The following is a 12,149-nucleotide window of genomic DNA, read 5'->3' as shown; positions in this document are numbered from 1 at the left end:
TTCCATGGGAGCTTCCAGGAGGATGGGGCCTGATGGCAGGAAAGTCCTGAGGTTCCACGTCTAGAGCAGGCAGATGCAGTTAGCCCGGCCCCAGTCTGTCCCATTCATCATCCTACATGAAGTAGCTGGGCTGTGGCGCTGTGCTCACAGTACCACAAAGATACGTGCAACTACAAATAAGGTGAGGCTGGAGCAGGAGTTGGAGAACTGTGCCAAGGGGAGTGTGTGTTCTTTTCATTCCCCTCTCACCCGCTGGGCCATGAACCAGGCCACACAGCCAGTGAGATGGGGCCCAGACCCTGGGACGTTAATTGTCCAGCCTTCACATCACATTAGCAGTCCATTCATCATCCCACTCTGGGAAGGTTTTGTGGGGCAGTTTGCAGGGATGACCCTACCCAAAGTAAAGTTCTGTAGGTACGCGTAGCCCCCTCGCCCTGCCCTTTAAGTCCTGGAGCACTGAAAACCCTGAGGGCAAAAGCCAGGCTCTGAGTCCCCGGAGCGCTGCCCCACGCCCCCTGCAATCCCACTCGGGAGCAGGCGCCAAAGGGTTAACATTCCTGAAGCCGCTCACGTCTTGCTGGGGAGTCACAGATCCCAAGGCCAGAAGGGACCGTTGTGCTCATCTAGTCTGACCCCCTGCGTCACACAGGCCAGAGAACGGCCCAAAACAATTCCTGCTTTAAGGCCAATCGCTGGGCTCGCGCTAGAGCAGATGTTTAAAAAAAACCATCCCATCTTCATTTAAAAAGTCCCAGTGAGGGAGAAGCCACTGTGATTTTGGCCAGTGGTGCCCAAGGTTAGTTACCCTCGCTGTTAAAAATGATGCCTTATTTCTAGCCCGAATTCGTCTAGCTGCAACTTCCAGCCATTGGGTCTTGTTACACCTTGGTCTGCAAGAGTGAATTGTCGAATTTCTGCTACCCAGGCAGTACTGCTAGCCTGTGGTCAAATCACCCCTTAAACTTCTCTTTGCTAAGCTAAATAGATGGAGCGCCTTGAGTCTATCTCTATCAGGCAGATTTTCTATCCCTTAATCATTCTTCTCTTCTCAATCAATCTCTCCTCTGATCCCTCTCCAATTTACCAACTCTCTCCATGAATGGTTGACTCCAGAACTGGACCCAGAATTCCAGCAGTGGTTGCACCAGCGTCAAATGCAGATTTAATGTAACCTCTCTGCTCCTACTGGGCAGGCCCCTGCTCATACATCCCAGGACTGCCTTAGCCCTTTTGCCCATTGGGGGAGCACTGGGAGCTCGTGTTCAGCTGATTATCCCCCATGGCCCCCAGGTAAAAGGCCCCCCCAGTAAGCATGCTCTGCAGCCGTAGCTGTTAGGCGGCTGCCGTTACATTTGGCCATATTAAAACACATGTTGTTTGCTTGCACCCAACTTACCACGCGCTCCAGATCGCTCTGCATAAGTGACCTGTCCTCTTTGTTATTTACCGCTCCGCTATTCTGTGCAAACTTTATCAGGGACAAAGTGAAGATCTGGTGAAGGCCGGGCAGCAGCGGAGACTTTGTCAGCCACGGTGGATTAAGCCTTCAGGTCAATGGCGAAGGTGGCTATACAGCTGAAGGCGAAGTACTAATAGTCAGGAAAACGGCTTGAGTCACTGGCTTCCGTCTCTCCTGCCCCGAGGGGCGATGTATTTAGGGACATACGATCCAATACAGCACACGCCGCAGGGGATTGTCACAACAGCCCTTTGCTGTCTAGGCAAACTAATGAGGATGATTTTATGTTTTCTTCCTGGTCATTGATAAAGAGTTAAATAGCATTGGGCCAGAAATTGAGCCCTGCACTAGGAACAGACCCCTTCAGTGCTGATTCCCCTGGTAATGTTACATTTTGAAACCTGCCATTCAGCCAGCTTTTAATCCATTGAATATGGGCCGTGTTACTTCTGTGTTGGACTATTTTCAGACTCAAAATATCCTGTGGTACCAAATGGAAGCCTGCCTGAAATCTAAGTGGATGCCATCAGTCCAATTACCATGATCAAACTCGTCATGCCAGCCAAAAAAGATATCAGGTTAGTTTGACAGGATCTATTTTCCATTAGCCTATGTTGATTGGCGTTAATTACATTACCCTCCTTTAATTCTTTATTAATCAAGCTGCTCCATTATTTCTTACCTGTCACAATGTCAGGCTGACAGGCCTATAATTACCTGGGTCGGTTCATTTACCCTTTTTAAAAATTGCCACAACACAAGCGTTCTTCCAGCCCCCTCCCGGCGTGGGAGCTGACGGAGCAGCTTGTGTGAGCGGCGCGTGAATGTCTACAAGGGGGGGGCCACAAGGGGGCATCAGTGCTGCAGAGATGGGCAGCTGCGGGCACCCCAGGGGATTCCTCTAGTCCAGCTGCCTGGTCTGGCGTGAGGATGCCCAGCTCACACAGTGCCCTCGTCACAGAGAGGCAGGGACGGCTGGTGCAGCTGCTGGGCTGCGACTCAGTGAGCTCAGAGCGTGAGCCTGCTGCGTCTCTTTAGACAGGCAGAGACAGGAGGTCCCAGTATAAACCAGTGTAACTGCAGCTTCAGAGAGCGAAGGAGCAGTGGCGAGCCCAGTATAAACCAGTACAGATAGGCAGAGGAGAGGCTGCCACTGCTGTAGGGCGGGGAGACCCCCCAGTACAAGGAGAGGGCGTGGAGATCCCAGTTTCACCCCAGAGGCTCCCCTGGATCGTCCCCCGGCGGATGGAGGCGACCCCGGCGAAGTGGCCCGGGGCTGGGGGCTGCTGGCGATGCTTCTGGGAGTTCTGGAACTACGAGACCCCCAAAGTCATGGTGGTGAAGAACCGCAAACTCGGCGTCCTGTACAGAGGGGTGCAGCTGCTGATCCTGCTCTACTTCATCTGGTAGGTCCCTGGCTGAGCCCGCGCGTGGGAGAGGAAAGGGGTGGGGAGGGCTGAGGGGGCAGGCAGCACCTACACTGAAAGCCGGGGGGGGGGGAAGGGGGCTGGATTCTCAGCTGGCAGAAAGAAACCCAGCTACATTGCCTTGAATGGAGCCTGTCGCTGATTTACACCAGAGGAGGATCTGGCCCCAGGGTTGCAGTTTAACTCTTTCCTGTACCGCCGAGGCACCAGCTCGCCCCGTGACCAAGGAATTGCGGCGTGGGGTTAGACGCAGGAGGGAGGCGACGCCATGTTCTGTCCAGTCCCAATGGACGAGCGTCCTGCCGGCTCCATGATGGAACTGGGAGTGTCTGGGGTTAGGACAGGTTTCTGCAGTCATAGGTGCTGGACCTAGGGTGCCGCACCCCCCCAGTTCAAAGTAGTAATAACAATCCAAATGCATGGGTTCCCGCCGTCAGCACCCCCACTGTAACACCTGCTCCAGCACCCCTGCCTGCAGCAGGTGCTGTGTGAGCCACATAGCTTTGACCACAGAAAAAAGTTTTGGGGGGGGGATCAGCAAGGGGTGTTTTATTCAACACAGAACAGACAAAGGCAGGTGGGGCAGGGTAGCCAGCGCATTGCTGGCCCCACCACACTTTGCATCTCAGCCCTTTTCAATGGGGTTAATTCTTGCCTCATTTTGCATCTCCCCTTTCCCACTCCGGCGGTAGAAGAGCTGGTGAATGAAAGGCAATTAAGGTTTGCCGGAAATGTTGGGACTTTTTAAAAATTTCCCATTAGAATGTTTTGTTTTCTTTCTCTCAGTGAAAAACCAAAACTGAAGCATGATTCATTTTTATCAAAATGCTTTCAAGAGAAATGTTCAGTTTTCAAAAATCATGTTTGGTAAGAAAAAAAAAAATCAGTTTGGGGTCAAAGATGTCGCCTTTCGAAATTCAAGAACCGAGCAACCTTTTCTGGTTTTCATGCCCCCTTCCACTCCCCGTTCTCCAGAAATTTCAGTTCAAATAAAAATGTTCGTGTTATTTTTTTGCCAAAAAATTATTGTCTGACTCTAGTAAAAATGTAGTAAAACGTCCTCTGTCTCCCTGGGATTTGTTCTGTTTCCTTTCCATGTCCTGCCTTCCTTTCCTTTGCTCTGCTCCGCTCTGTTTCTCACACTCCATTGTCCCCTCAATCTCCTTTTTCTGGATTGTTTAATAATAGTTTTCTCCTCTCCTTGCCCTCTGTCTATGTTGTATCTCTTCTTCCTTCCTTTAACTTGCCTGTCTCTTTTCCTCTCCCTCTGTTAGTCCTATCCCCTCTCATCCCCCATTCCCAGTCTATCCCCTTCTCTGCCCCCGTTCCCACGCTGCCCCCCCTTCATTTGCCTTCCCACCGAAAGCTCTCTCATGCTCTCATCCTTCCCCACACCCAATTTCTCTCCTTTCCCACCCCCCATGTCACTAGTGCGCGCGCACACGTGCGCGTGCACACACACACACACACTGGTGAATGAGATCTCCCAGCAGGGCAGTTGCACACTCGGCCCTGCTGATCTGGCAATGGTTTCCTCCAGGCATAGTTCAGCCCATGGCCAGTGCAGTTCTCGGGTGGCCTCATCCCAGAGGGGGGCCACTGAGCGTCTGTTAGATGGGAATAAATTGTGAACCCCGGCGGAGCTGGGCAGGTGTCAGACTGGTGACCTATAGGCGAAAGGCTTGTCTAGCAGGGCCCAGAGCCATCCCGGCCCCAATAAGCACGACTGTTCCACCGTCAGGAATGATGCCTGCTGCCTAGAAAGCTACTGAACGCCAGCAAGTGGAGCAGGGCAGAGAGGGGGACACGACGCACTAGGTAGTGGGGGTCTGGGATTCTGTTCCGGGCTCTAGAAGCCGATTACTGCAGCGTTTCTCAGTCGCTTCGTACGGTCCCTTCCGGCCCTGGGTGAGTCAAACAGCTTTTCACAGCCGAATGCCCTGCCTTTGTTTCCTACACTCTGGAAACCCAGTTAATGGAACCAGCATCTGCAAACCTCGCTGGGGGATCATTTACAGTGTGAATCAGCCCGCCCTGTGCTAGTTCCTGGAAGAGCTGTGGGAGCCCGGCCCTTTCTCTAGCAGAGGATGCAATCATTCATACAAGCCCTGGCCCCAAAGATCCTGCACTGGGACCCCCTTTTCCATGTCAGGACCCCTCCAGGGCCCCATCCCATCTAGGTGGGGTCCAGCCCGGCCCCTCCACCCAGTTAGCAGCACGGGGTGGGCGGGGAGGTGACAATACTGGTTTGTAATGCCCAGATGAAGCATCCCAGGGCCAGTGGTGACACAGCCCAGTCGAGCACATAGTTTGGCACATTGCCCCCGTAAGGCCCCTGGCACAGGGCGAGCCTGTCCCCGGCCTTACAGAGAGCTGGTTCTGTCCCTGCCTGCTGTGATGTAGCCCAGCCTTTCCCTCACTCTGTGGCTCAGGACAGCTGCCCCACACGCCGCGTGGGAGGGCTTGGCTGGTTAATAACATGGGCTGCGAAGCGCATCGGCGCTGCAATGGCAGCTGGCGAAAGAGCTGTGGTCTCCTGGCTTGCCGGCGGGCTGCTCGCCCTAGGGTAGCGGGTCCCTGGTGTGGGGAGGGGCTCTCGGCAAAGACCACGGATTGCAGACAGACGTGCCACCCAGACGGAGGGACCCGAAAGGGTCTGTGTGCAGGATCCCCCGATAGCCACAGACCGACTCCCCAGAGTCCCCGGCCTCCCCCTCTCCCGGCTTCCCTCTGCCCCGCTTCTCCCCACCCCACACTCTCGCTCACCCTGAGACCAGCCCCTCTCCCACCCAGCTGTTCTGCTCCCCCTTCTGCCCAGGCTTTCTCAGCCCCCCTCCCAGGCTGTCTCTGGCCTTCTGTCTCCCCAACCTGGAGTGGTGCAGGGAGGGTGAGGGTGGCGTGTTGCGGGGAGGGGGGCGGGAAAAGCCCCTGCATTTTGGACTCCCCCCCAGCCATCGGGAATCAGAGTTGGGGGATGCTCCTTCCCCCACCCCACCCGCTGCGCCCCAGTCTGCCAGGGACTCCGGATCCCAGGGGGGGGCGGGAGGGACCCTGACGGCTCCCCTTTCCCCCAGGTACGTGTTCATCATCCAGAAGGGCTACCAGGAGCGCGAGGTGGGCCCCGAGAGCTCCGTCTTCACCAAGGTCAAGGGCGTGGCCCGCTCGCATGGCAAGGTCTGGGACGTGGAGGAGTACGTCAAACCCGCCGAGGTGAGGCCGTGACGCTGCCCCCCCCCCACTTCTGGCCTGGCCCTGCCCTTCCCCCGCAGCCTTGCCCTCCCTGCCCCCCTGAGGCTGTAATCGCCCCTGCCCGATAGCAGGTCCTGGGAGCCCCTAGCTGGGCGGGGCGGGGTGCTCTGGGCACCGTGCGAACGCTGGCTGTGCCAGTGCTAATAACAGCGCGTCGCCCGCCTGCGCCCAGCTCAGTGCAGCACGGAGCGCCCTCCCTGGAACCGCCCCCCGCTGCACCCCAGGGCCCCTGCTCAGCGGTGCGGGAGCCAGGCCCAGCACAGAGCGCCCTTCCCTGCAATATCCCCCTCCCCCTCCCTCACTGCACCCCCGGGGTTCCCGCTGTGCCCAGAGGACGTGGGTAGCAGGGCACAGGCTGGGCGCGCCGGGCAACCACGTTGCACGGGCCCATTTCTGCAGAGAGAAGAGGTTGCCGCGGGTGGGACCCTGAGTGCGGCTGCCCAGGCAGGGGTGGGGCAGGAGGGGGGGGGGCGGGGCTGCCTTCACACAGCTGGATTTGCCCCTCAGAGCCCCCCTCGCCGTGGCCCCCAGTGCCTGGCCGTGCAGCGAGATGATCCGGAAGCTGAGCCTGGCCCACCCATGCCCACGCCAGCCCTGGCGCTTTGCTCTTCCGCACCAGCCCAGATCGCGAGGGTCCCGTTCCCACGGCCTGGCCCAGGGATGGAGACTGTATCCCCAGCCCCTACACGAGGGGGGGTTTGCCAGCGCGGCTTGCCCTGGGCTTTCTCTGGGGCAAACACACCCTGTGCCGATTGGCAGAGAGCATCACCCGCTGCCACAGGGGAAGCGTCGGCTCTGAAGATGCAGGAGCTGCCCCGTGCTTTCTAGAGCCGTGCCGGGAGCCCGGGGCAGTTCCAGGGCGATCCCCGGGTGAGCTCTGATTTGTCCGCTCCCCACACGAAGCCCAAGGCATGTCCTGGCAAACGCCCCATGGCAGCGTGCCAGGCCTGTGAGCCTCCACCGCTGGTAAGACACAGACCCACCCACCTGCCAGAGACCAGGAGAGTTGCCCCACGCCTGGCCTATGTCATCCAGGCTGCCCCACGGGGTGTCAGGGTGGGCCCTGCCCCTGCCCCTGCCCCTGCCCATGGCTAGCACCAGGCCCCCTAGAAGAGTGCGCGATGGGGCCAGCCGCACGTGGGTCCTGGAGGGGAAATGGCTTGACACAAGGCGGGCGAGGAGACAGGCTCGGCTGGCTGGGCAGACGCCCTCCAGCGTCCAGGGCTTTCTCCTGCTGTCTCACTTAGTCCACATCCACTGGGGCACCCCAGGGAGGGCTGGTGGGGAACCTGGGCGGGCAGGAGGGGAGAGGCCCCATGGGGAACACAGTCCCTTTCTCTCTCCCCGTTGGCTCTGCAGGGCGGCAGCGTGTTCAGTATCATCACCCGGCTGGAAGTCACCCCCTCCCAGACTCTGGCCACCTGCCCGGAGGTAAGGAGAGAAATGAGGCAGAGGGAGGAGGCTGGGTACAGAGGAACGAGGAGTGTGTGGAGCTGTACGTGGGATTGCAGCCTCTGGGCCAGGGGTGGTTGACAAGCAGGAGCACGGAGGCCCGTGCGGCACACAGACTGTCCCCTGCGCCAGGAGAGGAAGCGATGCCAGGGGCAGGGGATGGCCTGCAGGCCAGGCTCAATGCTTGCCTTGCCCGGGGGGGGCCACAAATGAAAGCCTAGCTTCTCTGGCTCCCACCACCCAGGCGTCCTGCTCCACTTGCTCCCCATTTCCACACCCGGGGCTGGGATGATCTGCCTCAGCTCCCTTGTGCGTGCAGGGGGCAGAGGTCACTGCCCTAGGCCAGGCGACGGCAGGCTGCAGAGGGTGGCTGAGGTGGGGAGGATGCCCGGTGTAAGTGGAGGTGAGGGTGCTGGGTGGGGGACGGGACTGGCTTGGCCTGATCCCCCCAGCCCTGCCCCCTTTTGCAAGGCGCCAGGGTGCCCCTCGCCTCTCCCGGTGACACGTGCTGCTTGGTTTCTGCCCTGCAGAGCCGGGAGGTCCCTAACGCCACCTGCGGCTCCGACAGCGACTGCGTGGCCGGGGAGACGGACGTGCTGGGGCACGGTGAGTGCCGGCAGCGTGGGCACTGGCTGGGGAGCCAGCGGGAGGGCGCGCTCTCAGTCCGTCTGTCTGTCTGTCCCCGCAGGAGAGAGGACGGGGCGCTGCGTCCCCTACTACAGCGGGCCGGGGAAGACCTGCGAGGTCTTCGCCTGGTGTCCAGTGGAAGACGGACACACAGTCAGGTAGAGAGAGGCGGGGGGAGCTGCTGCCCATCAGCCCCTCTCCTGCCCTGGGATCCCGCCCTGCTCTCACCCCAGCGCCTGGCTCCACTCAGACACCGGGGACACCCAGGGGGAGACGGAGCTGGGCAGGGATAGGGCTGCCATGCTGGGGGGAGCAGGAACCCCCCTTATCAGCAGGGGTGGCTTAGCATAGGTAAAGGGGGGAGACACAGCGCCCTCATGGTGGGGCAGGGACCCCCTGTGCTTCGGGGCGATGGGGTTTCTGCTGGGGGCGGGGGGCAGTCTCCTGTGGGGGTGGGGAGGCTGATGCCCTGGGGGCGGGGGAGGAGGGACCCCCGGTGCGGCGAGGGGGCTGACGCTTGTTTTTTGCCCTGGCCAGCGAGTCCCTGGGGAAGATGGCGATGCAGTTCACCATCCTGATCAAGAACACCATCCACTTCCCCCGCTTCGGATTCTCCAAGTATGTGCCCCCCGCGGCTGCCCACCCGCCGCCCCCCGGGGGGGGGGGATGGCCGGCCGTGCCAGGCAGGAACAGAGCCGGGGCGGGGAGGGATGGAGAACACTGGCGCATGGGCAAGGGGGGCCGTTGCCCGGGTGCTGTTCTGGCGTGTGTGAAGGGGGTGGGGGTTTGTCTCAGCGGGCACCCCTCGCTGGCTGAACGATGCCCGTTTGGCCATGGCTGCTGGTGTGGTCCCTAGAGCAGCACACGCTAGAGATGAGGCTGTGACAGCCGTGTCGGGGTGTGTCCGGGTGTGCACAGGGCTTGGTGGCTGGGCATGTGCCGAGGTGTGTGTGTGACTGCACCTGGGTGTTTGTGTGTGTGTGCACATGGCTTTGCGTCCGTGCACCTGCATGGGGAGGTGTGTCTGTGCGTCCGCATGGGTCCTGGCGGGCGTGGCCCCGGGGCTGGCTGTGTTCGCTCGTGTCCGGGGCGGGCGGCGTGGGGGAGACTCAGCCGCGCTCGATGTGTCCCCCCAGAGCGAACGTGAAGGGCGATACCAACGGCTCCCTGAAAGGCTGCACCTTCAATGAGACCACGGACCTGTACTGCCCCATCTTCCGCCTGGGCTCCATCGCGGAGCAGGCAGGCGAGAACTTCACCGCGCTGGCCGAGAAGGTAGAACGGGGGCGGCCCCATACCCAGCGCTAGGGGACAGGTTCCGGCCCGGGGTTGCCGCTGCAGGGCTGTTGTGGGGCTGGGTTGTCTCAGGCGCGGGCTCTCCCCAGGGGACGGCTCCGGCAGGGCCGGACTGCTGCCAGATTTGCCGCCTGCCTGCCGAGGGTTTAGTGTGAGGGGGATTGGCGCATGTGCCATGGCCGGGAGGTCCTGGCATGCCAGTGGGCTGCTGGGATAACTCGGGCCTGCGGGCAGCTCTGCGCTGAACCCAGTGAGTGTCACTCAAGACGGGTGCACGCCCCACGCCCGACACTGCCCGGATGCCCGTGAGGGCACCAGCCACTGCAGAGGCGCTGGCAGGTGAATGCCCTTTGGCCCCCGGCCATTCTCTGCTGCACCCAGAGCCCTGCCCCATCTTGGCCGCTCGTCTCGGGGCGCCCCTAGCTGGGCAGAGCTCAGCTGCGAGGTCCCCGCTGATGCCAGAGCCATCCACTCGCTTCCTGAGTCCCCTCCGCCCACTCCACCGGGGCCTGGAAACCCAGCTCCTGGCCCGCCCCGGGCGCCAGCCACAGCCTGCAGGCCCTGTGCCAAGCGAGGCTGGTGGGCAGCTCCCGGAGCCCGGGCCGGGGGGCGGGAGAAAAAGTTTCTGTCCAGTCGGCCGGGACAGGAGGGGAGCGAAGGGAGCTCTGAGACGCAGGGTGGTCTGGGGGGGCCTGGGTGCTGCTAGTGCAGAGCTCGTCCTGCCCTTCCCTCTGTCTCCTGCAGGGCGGCGTTCTCGGGGTGATCATCAACTGGAACTGTGACCTGGACCTGCCCGACTCCGCCTGCAACCCCAGCTATTCCTTCCGCAGGCTAGACCCCAAACGGATTCAGGCTTCTTCGGGCTACAACTACAGGTGATCCGTCCCGGCTCCTGTGGGGCCGCGACCCCCACTGCCCTGGGACAGCCTTGCCCTCGGGGCCTGGCTGCTCCACGCTGCCGGCCCCTCATCCCCGCTCCCTCCTCCACAGGTTTGCCAAATATTACAACTGCAACAGCACGACCACGCGGAGCCTGACCAAGGCCTACGGGATCCGCATCGATGTCGTCGTGCATGGCCAGGTGGGAAGGGAACCCTGCCCGGCACCCCCTCCCCGCACTGGGCCTGGCACCGCAGGGACCCCCCCTCCCCGGCACTGAGCCTGGCACCAGGGCAGGGCCCACCGCAGGGACCCCCCCTCCCCGGCACTGAGCCTGGCACCGCAGGGCCCCCCGGTACCTCCTCCCCGCACTGGGCCTGGCACCACAGGGCCCCCCGGTACCCCCTCCCTGCACCGGGCCTGGCACCACAGGGCCCCTGCCTGGCATCCCCTGCCCGCACTGGGCCTGGCACCACAGGGCCCCTGCCCTGCCGCGGAGCCCGTGGGCGCGGTGCTGACAGCTCTGTCTTGCTGCCTAGGCGGGGAAGTTCAGCCTGATCCCCACCATCATTAACCTGGCCGCGGCGCTGACCTCGGTGGGCGTGGTGAGTACCTGCCCGCTGTGCCCGCTGCACTCAGACGCTGGGCCCTGGCTCCCTCGGGCACTGACTCTGCTCTCCTGCTCCCCAGGGCTCCTTCCTCTGCGACTGGATCTTACTGACCTTCATGAACAAGAACGAGGCGTACAGCGCCCGGAAATTCGATCAGGTACGGGCCCGGCCCCTCGCCATGACCCTGCCCTGCTCCCCCGCACCAGGAGGTGCCCTCCGTGGGTCCGGGGGACAGGGGGTGACTGGCCATGTCACACAGCATGGCAGGGGCCGAGCAGGAGGCCCAGCACCCTGCTCTCACCATTAGACCTGGCTGCCTTGGCTGGCTGCGCGGGTGGCGAGCAGGAGGGCGGTGGCGGGGCAGTAGTCACCGCCCCCCAAATTAAAGGAGCTGTTGAGGTTATTCCAGCGTGAAAGCTCAGCAGAGCCCCCCCCTCCCGCCCCCCGAGATTCCCCGGTACCAGGGGACGCAGGAGTGCCAGTGGCCTCAAGGGGAGACCCCGGAGAAGGGGCTGGTGCCCGCCCCCCGCCCCCTTCGCTGCTGTTACATGTTGTGTTTCTGCCCATCACAGATGCAGCCGCTCAGCACCTCAGGAGCCAGGGCCAGGGGACTGGGCTGGGCGTGGTCTCCCTGGCCGTGCGGCAGGGCAGGGCTGGGTGTTCCCTGCGGGCGCTGTCCAGGCCCTGTGTCCTGGGGTGGGGCCGTGGGGCAAAGCCAGGCACTAACCGCCCCGTCTCTCCTCTGTCTGGCCAGATGTCTAAGTGTGCGGACGGGACCCCGGCGCCAGGCTCCAGCGGGAACGTCTGCCCCACCGAGGCCTCCTCGCCGGCCGACCCACGGGCCCCGGACAGCTCTGAGCTGCCTCCGCCCCACACCTACTGCTGCGGCTGGGCTGAAGAGTGGGGACCCCCGGGCGGGGACACGCCCAGCCAATGGGCAGGCTATGTGAGCCCACCCCCCACTGTGTGGGGCTGCCCCCAGTCCACTGCAGGGGCGAGGGCCAGGAGACCCCCTCAGCCCAGTCTGGAAATCACCCCATGGGCAGCAGAGCTCCCGGAGTGCCTCAGCCTCGGCCCAGCCAGGCACCCAGCGCTAGGCTGAACATGCCCCCCAAATCCCCAGCCAGACCCCAAGGCAGGGCCAGG

General features: G+C 61.9%; 1 protein-coding gene across 1 annotated transcript; it reads left to right on the top strand.

Moving 5' to 3' along the window:
- The first annotated feature begins 2,707 nt into the window (after positions 1-2,707).
- On the top strand, positions 2,708-12,105 carry P2RX2 (purinergic receptor P2X 2). The gene is given in 13 exon segments (XM_067550298.1): positions 2,708-2,868; positions 5,964-6,099; positions 7,498-7,569; positions 8,121-8,196; positions 8,279-8,375; positions 8,755-8,835; positions 9,354-9,492; positions 10,258-10,388; positions 10,504-10,594; positions 10,932-10,997; positions 11,083-11,160; positions 11,576-11,717; positions 11,720-12,105. Coding segments are annotated over 13 exon segments (1,656 nt in total).
- Positions 12,106-12,149: the final 44 nt, after the last annotated feature.

The sequence above is a fragment of the Emydura macquarii genome, unplaced genomic scaffold (assembly GCF_026122565.2).
Source record: "Emydura macquarii macquarii isolate MOO-44397 ecotype Brisbane River unplaced genomic scaffold, CSIRO-AGI_Emac_v2 contig_1254, whole genome shotgun sequence".
Lineage (NCBI taxonomy): Eukaryota > Metazoa > Chordata > Testudines > Chelidae > Emydura > Emydura macquarii.
Note: the sequence above shows the minus strand (reverse complement) of the source record. Positions and strands in the feature narration are given on the sequence as shown.